The following is an 18,523-nucleotide window of genomic DNA, read 5'->3' on the forward strand; positions in this document are numbered from 1 at the left end:
GTTCGCCAATTGCCAAGACACCGGGCCAATGGCAGTGCTTCTAAATTGCGGTTTGCAACCAGGATCTCGAACGAACGAACAATATTGTTTCTGTTGCGACAGTGACCTTGTAAGCGCACGGGGAAGCATGGGGAAAACATGTACCGGTACGAGCGCGCTAACACAGGCTAAAATAAAGCTGGAGTATGCAGGTTACTATTGGCTCTGATTAGGCGCTAACCCCACTATAGCGGATGGCCCCACAGAAGATCTTTTGCCGGTTCCGTATATTGCTCCGCGGAGCGCTAGCATGTTCCTGGACTAGTGTCCCAAATCTTGCGTTAGCGCGCCACTGCCCCGCCGGATGGTGGTTCCTTGTTTGCCAAGTTTGCATAATGAGGCTAATCGCCTCGTGCATTATCTGCCTGAGCCGGGGACGGAGATAGACAGTTAATCTACATACATGTATATGAGTACAGGGCAATTTCCGTATGTGTTAATGTGATCGGGCCGCAGCATGCGCTTCCACCTACGGACTGGGCCACGGGCAAAGCCCAATATCCTTGCAATACTACGCTGCCGTAACGCTGCCAGCTGGGCCATATCCTGACCAAGGCGTGAGCCCTAAGACCTGAATAGGAAATTCCCGCATAGCACAGTTGGGTATGTAGAGATTTGACGGTTTGACCCCTTTTCCGCGATGGCGACACTGGACAGAAACAAGAACAATAGCCAACAATTGCTCACAGTTGGTCTCCCTTAGCCTTCAAACTACTGCTCAGTACAGCGTAGTGCGCCGGCACTATGCAGTGCTAGCTCTCTAGTTCGTAGCCTGGGCCGCATCCCACAGGCACACTATCCCGAGGCATTTTGACTCGGCGTGGACGCGATCGACTTGCAAAACTCCACTGTCCAGGTAACATCAGAAGCATCACAGCTATCATCCCGCCTCCCCAGGCTCGCGATACTTTGCGGGGTTACGCCTGAATCAGGTTGCTTTCTCATCTTGTGGGGGTTCGGACAGGCCGGCCACCGTCGGGAAAACAGCTTTTTCAGTCGGCCTAACCACAGAAACGCAGCAATAATATGTTCTTCACGCACTATAAAGGACGGAGCAGTCATTAGCGACCAACTCGTCTCTGTTCTCACTGATAGCATCCGTACTCCGTAGTCGCCTGCGCAAAGCCGCGAAAGATGGCATGCGTTTGTCTTTCCTGGGTAGACTGGGCCGCTGTGGAGAGCGAAAAAAAAAAGTCTGCGCTCTGTATACTCCGCACGCGTCCCATCGCGCTAGCAAAAGTGCGAGCTCCACCAAGTAAGCTTGTGAGAAAGGGGTCTCACCGGGTTGCCAGGACACGAAAATTTAGTTTGTAGTAGGGAAGAAGGCGCAATTGCTGTTCACAGTCTCGCGATGAACGGGCGTGGTGCTTCACAAGCTACAGCTTCATCTACTAGTTTCGTAGATATACATATGCCCATTAGATCATGGCTTTTCCAAATGATGCCAATGCCCCGGATCCCTGCAAGCCACCGATGGCCAACGAGGGATTGATAGTTTAATTAGCTGAGCTTCTAGCTCCAAGCTCTAGAGACAAACATTTCCACTTTCAGCCATCACATGGCTGTGGGATCCTACCTCGGCCCATACGCTAGACCCTGTTGGACAAGAGTGGGAATGACGATATTGTTGATCTTTGCTGACTAGTCGAAGCTATATATGGGCTCGATCCGGTTTTTTTTTTCTGGGGTGCTCCAGAGAACGAAATTGGGAACCTTTTATTTAGGTCAACTGCCCACCCGGACGACGCGCGCCTGGTCTCTCTTGAATCGTCCCCTCGATAACCGCTTGTTGTGTTTGTTTCTCTTCCTTAACAGTTTCTTCAGAACGACGAGAAGAAAAAGGAGAACAAGAAGCAAAGCAACACCCAACCAGCCAACACAATGCGGTTTCCAAGCCTCGTCGCCACCACCCTGGTGGTTGCATCCAACTTGGTAGCAGGATCGCCAGCAGTCAACCAAAGCGCTACTACTTCCAGTTCCACCGCTGTCCAGAGTCAAGTAAACGCGCCGCTGAATGCTGCTTCCACTGCAGTCGCCGGAGAGACATCCGCAACTTCTGCGCCTGAACAGCAAGCGCCTCAGGAAACTGCCACAGCTGCGGCTGCTTCGGCCGCCCAGTCTCAAGCTCCAGAGTCTCAAGCTCCAGCGTCCCAAGCCCCGGTTTCCAACACTGCCAAAGCTCCCTCTGCGACCAATGGGGCCGCTGATGCCACCACAGCCACATCTTTGTCCATCTCGATCCCGTCGGTGAGCCTCGGAGGCAGCGCAACCGCGGTTACCAGCGCGCCTCAGGGTACCGCAACGAACGGTGCCAGTGGAACCACCGCCAAGAAGTCGTCAACTCTCTCGAGCAGCCCCTTCAGCTTCACAAGCAGTAGCTCTAGTGACAGCGGAGATCCATTGAGCCAACTTGGTTCACTTGCCGGTGACTTAGGACAGTTGCTTGGTTTCCTGACCAGTGACTCGTTCTTGGGCTTCCTTCCCAACTTCATCAACAGTTTCGAGTACTTCGCAACTGGTCTGGCGCCTCCTGTTGATACCGACATCAGGACCTTGGTTGGAAATGCGAACACACTTCTGTCGACTTCGTTTGTCTCCAAAGTCGACAACCTGATTGACAACGCCAATGATCTGCTCACCACCAAGAACACCCAGTCTATCTTGACCCTCATCAACAATGCCAATAATCTTCTCACTGCTCAGAACACGAAGGCGATCGTCAGCCTGATCGGCAACGCCAACAACCTCCTCACATCGGACTTTGTCAACAAGACAAGCAACCTGATCGATGAGGCAAGCCCTCTTATTACTCAAGCGAGTGGGCTCCTCACCTCTGGCAACGTGAAGGAGATTGAGAGCCTGATTGGCAACGCTAACAAGCTTCTGACCGCCAACTTCATTTCTGAAACCAAGAGCCTGATTAGCAATGCTGCCCCAGTTTTGACTGATGCCAAGGCCCTCCTGGGTGGTAACAACGTCAAGGAGATCGAGAACCTCATTGGCAACGCCAACAAGTTGCTTACTAGCAACTTCATCTCCGAAACTACCAGCCTTATTAGCAATGCCGCTCCAGTCGTTGCTGACGCCAAGGCCCTCCTGGGTGGCGATAACGTTAAGGAGATTGAGGCTTTGATCACCAATGCCAACAGTCTATTGACCCCGTCTTTCGTCAAGGAAACCAACAGTCTTATCAAGCAAGCTGGTCCTCTTATTTCTGACGCTAGTGAGCTCCTGGGTGGCGACCATGTCAAGGAGATTGAAAGCCTGGTTACAAACGCCAACTCTCTGCTTACCCCCACATTTGTCAAACAAACCAGCAGTCTTATTAACCAAGCCGGTCCTCTGATTTCCGAGGCTGGTGAGCTTCTGGGCAATGGCAATGTCAAGCAGATTGAGAGCCTTGTGTCCAATGCCAATGCTTTGTTGACTCCTACTTTTGTCAACGAAACGAGCAGCCTCATCAAGCAAGCCGGTCCTCTTATTTCCGAGGCTGGTGAGCTACTAGGTGGCGGCAACGTCAAGCAAATTGAGAGCCTTGTGGCAAACGCCAACTCTCTGCTCACCCCAACATTCGTCAAGGAGACCAGCAGCCTCATCAAGCAAGCCGGTCCTCTTATTTCCGAAGCCGGTGAGCTTCTGGGTGGCGGCAATGTCAAGGAGATCGAGAACCTTGTGTCCAATGCCAATGCTTTGTTGACTCCTACTTTTGTCAACGAAACGAGCAGCCTCATCAAGCAAGCCGGTCCTCTTATTTCCGAGGCTGGTGAGCTACTAGGTGGCGGCAACGTCAAGCAAATTGAGAGCCTTGTAGCAAACGCCAACTCTCTGCTCACCCCAACATTCGTCAAGGAGACCAGCAGCCTCATCAAGCAGGCCGGCCCTATCATCTCGGAGGCTGGCCAACTTTTGGGTGGCAACCACACTCAAGAATTGATCTACCTTGTTGGCAACGCTACCACCTTGTTGACACCTCGCTTTGTCAACGAGACCTCTGGTCTCATCGGCTACGCTGATGACCTGCTGTCACCCGCCTTTGTCAGCATGCTCAAGGACTTGGTGAAGACTATCATTCCTCTGGAGCCTGAGCTCAAGACGCTGTTGACCAAGACCACCATTGATGACTTGGGCTCCCTCGTCACAAATGCCAACGATCTCCTTACCCACCAATTTGTGAATGACACATCGTCTCTCATTTCAGATGTTAGCGAATTCCTACCTCTGATTGAGAGCTTGTTGAATGCACTGTAAGGAGACGGGCAATGAACCGTTAATGTTTTTTTCTATGAGTATATTTTATGCCTTAATGATAATTTCCCCAATGTTTCAGCACCTATATGTAATGAAAAGGAAAGATTATCTCAGGGACGATTAATATGAATATTACGTTTATTTTTATTTTAAATCTGGCTTTTTCTTCAATCATAAATCTCCGCTGTAGTCGTCGCTCCTTTCGTAGTAGTAAGATGTTTCAAGGCGGTATATAGTTCTAGCAATGCCATCTACGTAGTAGTACAGTCGAATTCGAAACTGGCTTCACTGTCACGGACCTGGATCCGTCCCGTTCGTGATTGGCTTCGTAGACGTTGGTGTGGAGTGACTCTATGCAGCTCATGACATAAGTTGGAAGAGATCCTCTTGCGATATGTATATCTTGAGATGGGTTTGTTTTGCTAATCTTAAAGTAATGATTAAGTAATAAAAGTAGACATGATAGTAAACTGGTAAGACTTATAAAAGACTAAGGTAAAGTAATTTAGATTAAAGAACTATGAAGAACTAAATATATGATAGTGAATGAGTATTTTTATATATCTAGTCTTCCTTGTTCTGTATATTGTATATTATCTATTAATAGTAGTAGATGGTAGATAGTATATCTTTCTTTGTTTAATGATACTTTATTATTTTATATACCTTTTATCTTATCATGGTTTAATATATCTTTTGTATTATCATATGACTTTCTATGTTTCATAGGTTAGTATGTGTTACTGTCCATAACTGATAATCGTCTGTCTTTATATTTTGTGATCTTTCTTCTCTGGTCATAATATATTTTAGCGTTATGCAGGTTGCTTTGTAACATCATTCTCTCTCTTTAAGATCTTTATCCTCAAAGGTATAAATAGAAAGACTTGCCTTCGTTCCCAGCATGACTCTGATTTCCATTTAGTAAGTAATTCCTAATATATTCATCATGCCACGTGCTAAGTTGATTTCAAAAGCTAATCTATTGCGTCTTAAAAGAGATTAAACGAGAAATCATATCTATAATTCTTCACTGATTATTTTAAATAGTTTTATTACTGATTTTCCTTACGATTATTACTGTGATCAGGGTTTTGATTACATGATGAGTGAAAATAATCAAAAATATACTACCTACACCCGTCACGGTCATCTTTATAAACGTTAATTTTATAGTGATAAGGAATAGAATGCCTTACATAAGACAGAAAATAAAGTCAAGCTTAATCTTGAGCTTACTGAATCTAAACTTAAGGCGGCTTTTGTTACTTAATAAGAGTTATTTATAAAAGTTCGTCGTCTTTAAAAGCATTAATAATTTCTTAAAGAGTGTAATGAAAGTATGCGTTCACATAATCAAAAAATATTAGAAATATTAGATTCTAAGAATTCTTTTTCTAATACGGAAGTTGCTGCTGCTGATGTTGAGATTATATAAAAATAACTAGAATACTATGTTCTTGCTACGACCTTTAAGAATTTTGATAAGCTGCTCGCCAATCTTGGACAATTTCTCTTTAGTTTGTTGGGTGTCTCTGATAATATTTTTCTAGAATCTGCTTAGCTTCTATAAGGTTTTTGATAGGTTCCCAAGTGCTTTTTTTGGTACTGTATTCTTTTCATTTGATAAGATAGTATAGTTTCTTGTCTGGTGATTCTTTTTCTACTAATATTGTTTCGACTTTATAGGTTTTATGTTTGATAATATCTTCTTCCTGTGTTCTAGCGTTTTGTGGTGCCGGTTCCAGTAACAATATATGGAAGACTGGATATATCCTCATTATTTCTGATAGCTTTAATCTATAGTTGACTTTGCTGATTTTTTCTTCAATTTCAAATAGTCCCATTCGTAGGTGATTCAGTTTGTTGTTTAGTCGTGTAGTTTGAATATTTTTCCATAAAAGGTAAACCTTTCTCCCTTTTTTGAGTTCTAGTCCCTTTAGATGTTTGTTATTATAGTATCCTATAGATTGTTTGTTTTGGTTGATAATTTCTGTCTGTAGGTAGAAGTAGAGTGTGTTTATTTCTTATATCTTTTATTCTGCTACTGGATTGACTGGTTACTCAAATCTTGGTTGTCCTGGTAGTTGTGCTTCTCTTCTGTATACTATGAAGAACAGTGTTACTTCTGTTGTTGAATGTTTTGCAGTATTATAGGCTAGCTATGCCATTAGTAATAACTGTACCCAATTGTCTTGATGGTGGTTGACGTAGTATCGTAAATATTGTTCTAATGTCTGATTTGTTCATTCAGTTTGTCTGTTTGTTTATAGATAATAGAATATTGATAATCTTTGTTCTCCTCTTATAAGGTCCATCATGGATTTCTATAGTTTGGATATAAATATTGATCCTCTATCTGAGATCATGATTTCAGGTATTCCATAATGTCTAAATACTTCGTTTATTAATTCCTCTGCTAATTCTTCTGCATCTGTTTGTTTTGTTGTTACTATGAAATGTGTGTATTTCGTCATTCTGTCTACTACCACTAGGATTGCATCAAATCCTATTAAGTTTGGTAGTTTAACGATATAGTCCATAGTAACTCATTGCCATGGATATTCTAATGCCTTGATTTCTTGCATCAGTCCATACAGTTTATGTCTTTTGATTTTATTCTTCTGGCATACGTCGCATTCTTTAATGTATTTTTCTATATCTTTTAATATTCTTGGCCAGTAATAGCTTCTGGTGATTCGTTCCATTGTGTTGGTTTGTCCTGGATGACCACTAATTAAAGTATTATGGTTAAGTTGAATAATCTCATTTTGTACTGATTTTAGTATATAGATTAAACTATACCAAAATACTAATCCTATTTCTATTATAATGATTTTGTTGTTTTTATTTTCGATCAAAGATTGAATTAAATTATCCTTAGCTGTTTCCTTGATAATTCTGTCTTGTAGTTTACTATCTATAGTGGTTTCTATAGTTGCTGCTAATATGGCTATCTAAAGATTATATTCCAGATTTCTTTCATTTCTGTATTATAATAATGCTGGCTTTAATTTCTTAACTCTTTTTTTGTAATCTGACTGTCGGCTTAGGGCGTCTACTCTCATATTTTCTATTTCTTTGCAATATTTGATCATAAACTAATAGTTCACCATTAATTCCGCCTATCTTGCTTATCTTTGTGTTAACACTTTAGTTATTGTGAAGTAAGTAAGGTTTTTATAATCTGTGATGATCCTTATAGGGAACTTAGTTTCTTCAAGATATATCCTTCAATATCATAATGCTGATATAATTACAAGTAATTCCTTGTCGTGTATCTTATAGTTTAATTCAGCATTAATTAGCTTCCTTGAATAGTATGCCACTGGTCGTGTGACGTGCCTTTTCCAAAGATATTCGATTCCTATCTAGGGGTGCGATTCTCTAAAACAACAAGCATGGGAAAGGAATCTAACTACCAGGACCTGTGGGAAGGTTTTATCTTGTGTGCTTAGGTAACCAGCTTGACCCCTTATGGCCCTGGGGTGAGGCTATCCCTAGATCTGGCACTGCGGGTTAGGGTTGATGCCCTTCCTGCCTAAGGCCTTCTATCTGGTCATAAGGCCGCTTCTATTCTTGGGGATAGCCTTAGGCTTAGCCGTTACATCATCCTCTTCTTTGGAAATGCTTGCCCTTAAGTGTTGATTGCTGGTCTGTCATTATCTACATGCTTTTTAATAAATTAATTCTCCTCTATGGCTTTTATCCACGTATCTAACTAACACGATGGACCTGGCTTCTCAGGATTGGTATTATAGAATAATTTTAGCACCAATAAAGCGTTCAAAAAGTACCCTGCTAGATACTATACTAGATCTAGATCTCTGCCTAGCTAGCTTACTTAATAGCACAGCTTTTTTTAATATATCTAGGAGTCTAGGATCCTATTAACTTCCTATTCCGAATTTCTGTTGACCTAAAGCTTAGAATATTCCTTCTCTAGTTGATTAGCAAGGGGCTTAGTTAAAGTAGCATGGTAGAGTTTATCTGAAGAAAAGATATAGTATATTTATATGTCTTGCAGCAAATCTAATTTAAAGACATATTCTATTTTATATAGTATCTTGTATAGCCTTTCAGATTGATGGTCCAGCTTTCTACTTAGTCGTCCTGTATTCTATTCTTTGTTATTAACATAGATATAGTCATTAACTCTAAAGTCTATCTCCTATCTGCGCTTGTTTACTTACTATTGCTGTCTATTTTATACTTTTATAATATTATTATAAGTATAGTCCTATATATACTCTAAATACTATATCTATACTTAGGCTTTTTTTTTGTTTAGTATATAGCTTTTAGATGATATTGATAGTATCTAATTAAATAATATTCAAGGAGTATAATCTTTTTCTATCTTAAATAGGGATATCCCTATAGATTTCTATGACAGTGATGTAGCTATAAAGTTAATGATTAGTAAGTACTTTAACTAGTTATCTATTATAAAGTTAATATATGGCTATAGCTGCTGCTGAAGATATTGATTTGTTATTTCTATTTATTTATCTGTTTAGGTATGCTGTGCTGTTGATAGCTTTATCTTGATGTGAAGGATTTAGTACATCTCTTCCTAGAACTCAGAGATGAACTAGTTTCCTTAGTCTGATATAATGCTGTCTGGCAGGCCTATCTATAGAAAGATATACTGAATCTATAACTTTGCCATGTCTCTAGCTATCATCTTTTTATAATATAGTATAGAGACCAGTCTTTTGATTAAGTAGTTAATAGTAATAAAAATATTATTAAATCTCTGTTTGTTCTAAGGCAGCTCTATAAAGTCTATTAATAAATGCTGCTAAGGTTATACTGGGATAGGTAATAGTTAGAAGAGTCTAGGGGCCTTATCTCTATATGTGTTTATCTTTTTATATATCTTATAATTATCTATATATTAGTTTATATCATTGCTCTATGCCTTTTAATAGAACTATTCTTAGACTAGCTTCAGTATTTTTGTATGTTCTGGGTGTGTTGTTGTGGGTTGTTGATATATTTTATCTAGTAGTTATACTCGTAAATCGTTTTTCTTAGAAATATAGAGTTATTTATTAAAGAAAAGTTATTTTTTAATTATTTTATAGCTCTCTTCTTTTCTTAAGAGTAAGATTTTAGTATTTTTCTTAGCTATATATTCTTTATTAGCTACTAATATTTTAGTAATAATATTATTCTTTATAATTAGGATAACTAGTTCTATATATACTATTTTAAATACAATCTTATTATCGATTTTATATTATGGTAGTAGTATTTAGTTCTGGTGGTTGAGGTTTTTTTGTTTTTTTATCTTTTTTCTAAATAAGGGTATCTACTAATATATTCACTTTTCCTGGTTGATATCTGAGTATAAAGTGGTATTCTTCTAAGAATTTGTACTATTAGGCTTATTAGATATTTAGAGCTTTAGTAGTTATAAAATATTTAAGAATCTGGTAATCTAATAGGATATTAAAGGACTTCTGTTTTCTTAATCTAATTAATTTAGACTTCTATTCTCTTAGAGTCTTTATTACTGCTAGTAGTTCTTTGTTATGGATGTTGTAATTATATTTAGCTGGGGTTATTGATATAGAGTAGTATATAACTAGATGCTATTTCTTATCCTTATATAGTTGAGATAGGACTATGGTCACTACTCTGTCTGATATATCTGTTTCTATGTAGGTTTAGTGATTAGGGTTGTAATAGGCTAGTATTAGGGTTACTGATAATTTCTTTTTTAGATTTTTAAATACTTCTTCGCACTCTTTACTCTATATAAATGGAATATTAGTTTAAGTGAGGTAATGCAATGGCTTTGTAGTTCAGCTATAGGCTTTTATAAACTTCTAATAGAAGTTATAGAAACTAAGGAATAACTGTATTTCTAAAACTGTTATTAGTATCTTTTAGGAAAGGATAATCTCAATCTTTGCTAGGTCAACCTCTATCCCTTTTAAAGTAATGATAAAGTCTAGATACTTGGTTAATATGACATGGAACTTATATTTTTTGATATTAACTTGCAGTTCTGCCTCTTAGAGTCTTTTTAATATCTGTCGCACATATATCTTATGCTCTAGCTTGTTCTCGCTATATATTAATAGATCGTTGATGAACACAATCACAAACTGGTTAAGATAGTCTATAAAGATATTATTGATCAGTTATTAAAACATTACTAGTCTATTAGTAAGGCTAAATAGTATTACTTTATACTTAAAAGTATTATATTGACAACAAAAGGTGGTTAGATCTATAGAGTCTAGGTACATTCAGATTCAGTAAAATCTCTGTTTAATATCCAGCTTAGTAAAGATTTTTGCCTTACTTAAGCACTTAAAGACTTCCTTAATAAGTGGCAATAGATATTGGTTTTTTCTGGTTAAAGTGTTTAGCTTGTGGTAATTAACACAGAAGCAGAATCTGCCATTGGCTTTCTTAGCTATAAGGATTAGAGATGTAAATAGTGTATTGCTAGGGATAATAAATCCTTTATCCAGGTTATTAATAATATAGTCTCAGGCTGTTTAGAGCTGTTCCTTTAATATTCGATATAAAGAATTATAACCTAACTCTAAGTCCTAATTCAACTTAATCTTATAGTTATACTTTTAGTAAACTGGTAACTTATCTAAGCAGATCTTTAAGAAGATGTTAGCGAATTTATAATACTGATCTAATAGCTGCTGCTTAATCTCCTTGTTTTTAGTTAACTTAGCTATTTTTTTTTTCTTAGTTTCTAGCACCTACTTTATTTTATAAAGACTAGTTATAAAGATATCTATAGTCTTGTTTTTTATATAATAATAGAATCTAACAGCTCTGATAATTATTATATCTATTCTATATATTTTTTTTTCTAAGTATTGGTAATATAGATTTCTTATTAGACTGATAACTAATAATACTTTCTTGGTATTGCCAAAGGATCCTGTGGTGTTCTCTGATTGTAAAGCTTTCTCTATTTTCTGTAGTTTTATTCTTAATTATGTCCTTTACATTTTTTCTATAACTATAGGCGCTTTTTTTTAGGATTCTGGTTGTAAGAGTAAAATAGATTCTTTTATTAATTAATCTCAGTGCTCTATATTAGCTTGGTGCTTGAGATTAACTAGTCCATTTCTCTTTAGTATTGTTTTTAGTATATAGATGAACTGTTCTTTCTCTATTTAATCTTTAAGAGACACATCCTCTAGCTATAAAAGGCGATGGTTTCTGTAATCTACTAATATATTATATTTCTCCAGCTATATACGATCTAAAATGACATTGTGACGGCCTAGTTATACTAAGAGAAAGGGTAGATGCTGCTGTATCTAGCTATCAATAACCAGTGTTAAGATTATAAGGTGTATAACTAGTTCCACTGTCTTTCTATTATATTCTCTTATCTTATAGGGTTCAGAAATGGGTACTGTGTATGTCTAAAAGTATCATGCAAGCTTCTTTGCTAAAAATATATCTAAAAAGGCAAATCTGTTGGTTCTAATATTGACTAAAGTTTTAATGTAAATTAAATATCCATTCTTAGCTAGCTAAATAGATATAGTTATGCTATTCTTTTCTTTTTTTATTAGCTGTGAGAGATCTAAAGCTTTATTATCTATACTTAATGCGTCTAAGAAGAAGACTTTTTTTAGGTATAGATATTTTCTGACTTTTTATCTATATTATCTTTATTCTATTTCTCTAAGGCTTTTAGATCTGGAGTCTTCTTCTTAAGAGAGTACTTATTAGTATAATGATTACTTAGTTTATAATTAAAATATTTATCTTTACTTATTAGCTTTTTTTTTTTTTTTTAGAAGAGCTATAATTAAGGAGCTTTATTCTTTAGCTTTAATCCTCTAAAGGTATTTGATTGGTAGTCTTTCTAGCTATAGTCTTTACTATTTTTAATTCCATAGCTGTAGGTACGTCGTTCCCTTTTAGCGATCTACTTGAGGTGGTTAGTAGTAGTGTGGCATCTTTATATAAAGATCTAGTATAATACTATTAGATTAATATTTTCCTTGATTATGGCGCGCTATATATTGAATAAGAATTTATAATAAAGTTCTTTTTTTTATTTTAATAGGGTGAGGCCAGCTTCCTGGATAAGAAATATGAATTTTAACAAAAAGATCTGAAACTTTGAATCTCTTATTACTAGGCGACAGAGTTCTATCTTTATATTAATTATGTAGTTCTTGTCTATGTAGATTGTTTTTAGATGCTTGAAGATGTTACTAATATTTTAATAATGTTGTGCTAAGTTCTTCCAGAATTATAGGAGTAAGTGATTGGCTGTTTCTCTCTTATATATCCTCTTCACGTACGCTATATAGGCCAGGGCTGTTAGGTAATGGTCAGCGTTGGCTTCCAACTTGTTCTTGATATTGATCTTCTATAATTCATACTTAGGATTGATTTTATCTAATAGCAGCTAGCCATTTAGTAGCTTGGTAGTCTTCTTTTTGTGATTTTCTCTGGCTGAAGAGATATTGGTAATTATAGTATCACGCTCTATGATTAGTTTAGATATGGTCTAGTGATGGTTGGTTAGATTACTTTTAAGATTTTAAATCTTCTCTTTTATAGAGTTGATTTCCTCTATATTATTATTGCTAGACTTAGTAAGAGCTTCTTTTAGTCGTTTCTTTTATATAGAGAGATGTTGGAATAAATCTTTAAACAGGTCTCTAGGGTCGCTTCTGTAAAGTTTAAGGAATTTATTTTTATTGAGTAGTTCTTTAGGAATATCTCTAAGCTTTAGTTCTTTAAGATTAATAGTTAAATAGTGACTGGGCTTTTCTATATTATTGTTGCTAGCGTTTTTGTTATATTAATATCTGTTAGTAGTACTTAGTCTTGCTATTATATTAGTTTATAAGATTTCTAGATTTTAAATGAAGATAAATAAAGGTTTAGGGTCAGAGTATTGATAAGATGTTTATTATAGCTGTACAGACTATACTGAACATAAAGAGGTTGAGATAAAGAAAAGTCTATTTCTAACTAGAGTGCTGATTGTAGCTAAGTACTAGTTATGCTAATTATAAGAAAGATAAAGATAAAATATAGTGATGTTTATTATAATATAATGTGTCTTTTCTAAAGATATTTAATTCCTATCTAGGGATGTAATTCTTTAAAATAATAAGCATAGGAAAGGAATCTAACTACTAGGATCTGTAGGAAGGTTTTATTTTGTGTGCTTAAGTAACCAGCTTGACCTTTTATGGCCTTAGGGTGAGGCTATCCCCAGATCTGGTACCGTGGGTTAGGGTTGATGCCCTTCTTGCCTGAGGCCTCTCATCCGGCCACGAGGCCGCTCCTACCCTTGGGGATAGCCTCAGGCTCAGCCGTCACAGTCGTGGTTTTCTGTTATTTCTAGATTGTATTAATACTACTCTAATAGCAAAATCTGATGCGTCAGTCTTTAATGTTGATTTTTTTTCTGGATTATGTTGTTTAAGTATTAATATTATGATAAGTCGTATCTTGACTTCTTCCATTGTTTTTTCATATTTGTTTGTCCAGTTGAAGTCTATATCCTTTTTGAGTAGTCTAAATAGTGGATTCATGATTTTTATATATCCACCGATGTATTTTCTCATATAATTAATCATTTCAATAAGAACTTGTATTTCTTTTACGTTTTTTGGTATAGGCCAATCCAGAATTGCTTATATTTTTTCTTTATCGATTTGTATCTCTTTTTATGTGATCCTATATCCCAAAAAATCTATTTCTTGCACATAAAATTCACATTTCTTTAGCTTAACCTATAGTTTTGTTTGTTGTAGTTAATGTAATACCATTTGTATATATTATATATAGTCTTCCAGGCTATCAGAGAATATAAGGATATTATCTAAGTATACAATAGTAAAATCATATAAGTAGTCTTTAATAATTTTATTAATATATCTCTAAAAGGTTGCTGGCGCATTGATTAATCTAAAGGACATAACCAAGTATTCAAAATAACTATATTTTATCTTAAATACTGTTTTCTATTCTTTCTTTTTCTTAATACAGATTTGATTATACGTATCTGTAATATTAAGTTTAGTGAACCATTTCTTTCCTCATACTTTATCCTGTATTTCAATGATAAGAGATAACAGGTAACTGTCTCGGATCATAATTCTATTTAGTTGCCAATAGTCTATACATAGTCTTAGCTCAATGGTCCCTTTCTTTGGTATAAATAGTACAGGGTACCCTACTGGTGATGTCAATGGTCGTATATATCTTTTTGTAAGCATTTTATTGATGTATTTCTTTAGTACTTATGATTTGTTTTCTGATATCTGGTAAATTCTTTGTATTTTTGGTTCCTTATCTTCCTTAAGTGGAATAATATAATCCCACTGGCCATATTCAGGCAGTTTATTATATATTCCATCAAACAATTCCTTGAATCTTTTGTATTCTGTAGATAATATAACGTTTGTTATTACTATAAGTTGTTGTTCCTCTTCCATAACTTCAGTAATGGTTCTATCTTTAATACTATTCTGTAATAGAGTGTGCTATACTATTATGTCTGACCTCTGATCTCTTATTTTTCCCATAGATACAGTGACCTTCCTCATAGTCCGGGTTATCCTATAATTTTTGTACTTTGTCAGGTCCAATCTCTCTTTTTCTTAATAGATAAAAGGATTGTGTCTTTTTAATCAAAGAATTCTTAAAACGATATCGTCTTGTTCTAGTCTAGCAATATTGAAATTTATTATTTTTTCATGTGCTCTGATAGACATTTTAAGATAACCACTTTCTTTAGTAATTTCTCCTTTCTGTAGTTCTGTTTTTTTTAATTTAGTGAGAGATATAGGTTTAAGTTTTTTCTTTTCTAGTAACTATAATATGTTTAGAGTTCTAGGGCTTATAAAATTATATATTGCTTTTAAATTAATTATAACTTCAAAGTTCTTTCTTTTGATTTCTACTGTTTGTTATATTTGTTTGCCGTATCTCATTACTTTTAATTCTCTTTAGGGTCCCTTTTCTTTGGTTGTTCTATAAATCTGTGAACTTATTATATCAGGTACTTGTGCCCCTATCAGCTGACTTTATTGTTCAATTTTTTTAGGTGTAAGAGTCGTCCATGTTTTTAATAACGTATTTACTCTTTTGTTGATGGTTTTTGGTACAATGAATCTTTTTATAGCTTCATCTGTTTCTTTTTTCATCCACTTACAGTTTTGTAGGTTAATTTTTCTTTTGGCCTTAGAAAAGTAACTGCTTCTGTTTTTTGCATTTATATAAGTTAAATATCCCTGATCTACACATGCTAAGAACGATATCCAAGCGTGATTTGGGTGTTTTTCATATGTATATAAACCTTTACATAGTGGATTACATTATTTCTGCGCTTTTCTTGCTTGTGCAATACTATATTGTTTCGCTTTAATCTATTTATAGTTGTTGGGTTTAAGTTTCTTTTCACTTTTCGGGAAATAACTATTGACTTGTTTGTTTTCAAGATATTCTAAGTAGGTATTGTCAGTATAGTTTGTCAGTATAGTTTGTCAGATTAACTATGTAATGTCTTAGATAAGCCTTTACCATATAAAGGTATCCGCAAGGTTCGTTGTATAGGTTATCATTCTTTTTAGTTTCTTTTTATTCATCTTTAGTTTCTTGAGGGGTTTCTGGTGCCTTAACTGCTTTTTTGTCAGGTGATCTACTATTGTATCCTTCTCTTTCTGCTTAAGTTGTTATTGGATAGACTCTTTTAGTATAGAGATTTTCTTTATAACTCTAGACATGCATTGTTTCTAAATGTAGCTATATCTTGTTTTTAGTCTTATTAAAGCTACTGCAAACGCTTTCTTCTTTATTGTGGTATTCCATATTATTGTTCTAGTAGATGTAGTTTTCTTGGTCTTCTTTGTTTGTTGCCTTAAGTTGGGCTTGTTTTGGTTGTTAATAGTCTTGTTTGAAGTAATCTTTCTTTCTACAGTTAAAGCAAGTTAGTTAAGACTTATTAAACTGCTTCTTTAGTTTAGGTTTCCTTTTTTCTATTGTATTTAATTTCATTGGTCTTGGTCTATATAGGTTATATTTTTTCTGTTTTTGGTTTGCTCACTGGGATGTTCCTCTATATTGTCTCTATTGTTGGATTTCTCTTTTCTTGAGCTTCATTTCATAAAACTTGTTGTTGATCTTGACAGCTTTCTCAATAAATTTATTAAGATCATCTAGTCTATTGTCTCTGATAAGTTCTATTTATATTTCTTCTTTCAGCATATTTTCAAAGTATCCAATATAAACTTCATCATCCCAGTTTAATAATGCAATGATTTATTTGAATCTTGCCACTAACTATTATGCTGATCCTATTTATTATAGGCTTCTGAGTTGCCTTTCTACAATATATACAGTATCAATATCACTAAATACTGCGGTAAACTTCTTCTTAAATTCTTTATAATTACCAAATATTTCTTTAGTATTTAGACTTTAATCTTTTCTATCCTTATTGTAGTATTTCCTGATTGCTGGTTCCATCCATTTGAACGCAGGTCCCATAAGGCAAATTAATACATAGATAACTTTAGAGTCTTTAGTATTGAAGAATAATTGGTTGATTACCACATATATATCCATTTGCATAAGGAATATTCTGAGTTTGCTTCTTTCTCCACCATAGATTTGGGGTTTTAGAAACTTTGGTCCCCTATTTATAGATGTTTAAGCTTAGATTACTTCTTTAATAATACTTTCTGCCATGTTTAGCTATTTCCTGATAGGGTAATACTTTTTTGATTAGTTCTAATTCATAGTACTTAATCCTATACTGATAAGGTCAAGATAATAGTTCTTTTGTTATAGACCTGGATCCATCCTATTTGTGATTGGCTTCATAGACGTTGGTATGGAGTGACTCTATGCAGCTTATAACACAAGTTAGAAGAGGTCCTTTTGTAATATATATATCTTAAGATAAGTTTGTCTTGTTGATCTCAAAGTAATGATTAAATAATAAAAATAGATATAATAGTAAACTGGTAAGACTTATAAAAGATTAAAGTAAAATGACTTAGATTAAAGAACTATAAAGAACTAAATATATGATGGTAAATAAGCGTTTTTATATATCTAGTTCTTTTTATTCTGTATATTGTATACTATCTATTAGTAGTGGTAGATGGTAGATGGTATATCTTTCTTTATCTAATAATACTTTGTTGTTTTGTATATTTTTTATCTTATTATAGTTTGGTATATTTTTTATATCATTATATAACTTCCTATGTTCCATAGGTCAGTATATGTTACTGTCCATGACTGGTAATTATCTGTCTTTGTATTTTGCGACCTTTCCTCCCTGGTCATAGTATATTTTAGCGTTATGCAGGTTGCTTCGTAACATTCACCATTTTACACACTCTTTGATCAATTACACCCCGCTGCCAAGGCGCTTATGTATACAGTAACATGCATTAGGTTAATGGTATATTATCAGGTATTGTCATGTTTTGTTAAAAACGTTGCGTACAGCACTAGGCTGGTAAAAGTTAGTATTTTCATCATATATATAGTGTTATGTTAGTTTCTGAACAAAACATGAAACAAATGATACTTTTAAATTGCACTAGTATTTATACTAACTGTTTCTATTCTAGTGGGTGTATTCCACCATGAGGGTGGGGTTAAATCAAGTGAAAGAGTGTGTAACAGATGAAGCCGGTTTCGCTATCCGCACCTGTTTTTGACCGATTTCGAAACCGGCTTCACCTCAAAGACACACTCTCTCTTCAAACCCAGCCCCACTGCCAAGCTTGTTTCGGTCACCTTAACCCTATTCCGTTAGCCTTGTATGTTATAAAGGTGAATGCGTATAATATTCTGATCTGATTACAATACCTTACAACTTACTAATATTCTTGCCTAAATTTCAATAACCCGTTGTTGCATCCATCTATCCTCATACTTCTAGACATGCCTATTGTCTCTTGCAAGCTATGTGACAAAGTGTTTTATAATATGATTTTGTTCTTTAAAAGCGATTCTAATAAAATAAGAAATCCATATGGGGATACCTTTTCATGGCTATGTCATGGACAAGGCTGCAGGAGTGATCGCCGCCATCAGGCGTCGAAGTCAGCCTCGCCAGTCTGCGTCTGCGTCTGCGTCTCACCCTCCTGATACACTTTCCCATTCGCTCTATCTGGACATCACTTTCCTCATTCCCTAGATAAGTGAATCTGCCATGATATCACCAAATCTGATGAATAGCCAGTCCATG

The 18,523-nt window shown here is 35.6% G+C and overlaps 1 protein-coding gene across 1 annotated transcript; it reads left to right on the plus strand.

The window, feature by feature from the left end:
* Positions 1-1,920: 1,920 nt before the first annotated feature.
* Positions 1,921-4,287, plus strand: TRUGW13939_02419 (uncharacterized protein; the record flags this gene model as incomplete). Its single annotated transcript, XM_035485613.1, has 1 exon — positions 1,921-4,287. One exon carries the CDS (start codon positions 1,921-1,923, stop codon positions 4,285-4,287), a length of 2,367 nt encoding a protein of 788 aa, XP_035341506.1.
* Between the last annotated feature and the right edge of the window lie 14,236 nt (positions 4,288-18,523).

The sequence above is a fragment of the Talaromyces rugulosus genome, chromosome I, assembly GCF_013368755.1.
Source record: "Talaromyces rugulosus chromosome I, complete sequence".
Lineage (NCBI taxonomy): Eukaryota > Fungi > Ascomycota > Eurotiomycetes > Eurotiales > Trichocomaceae > Talaromyces > Talaromyces rugulosus.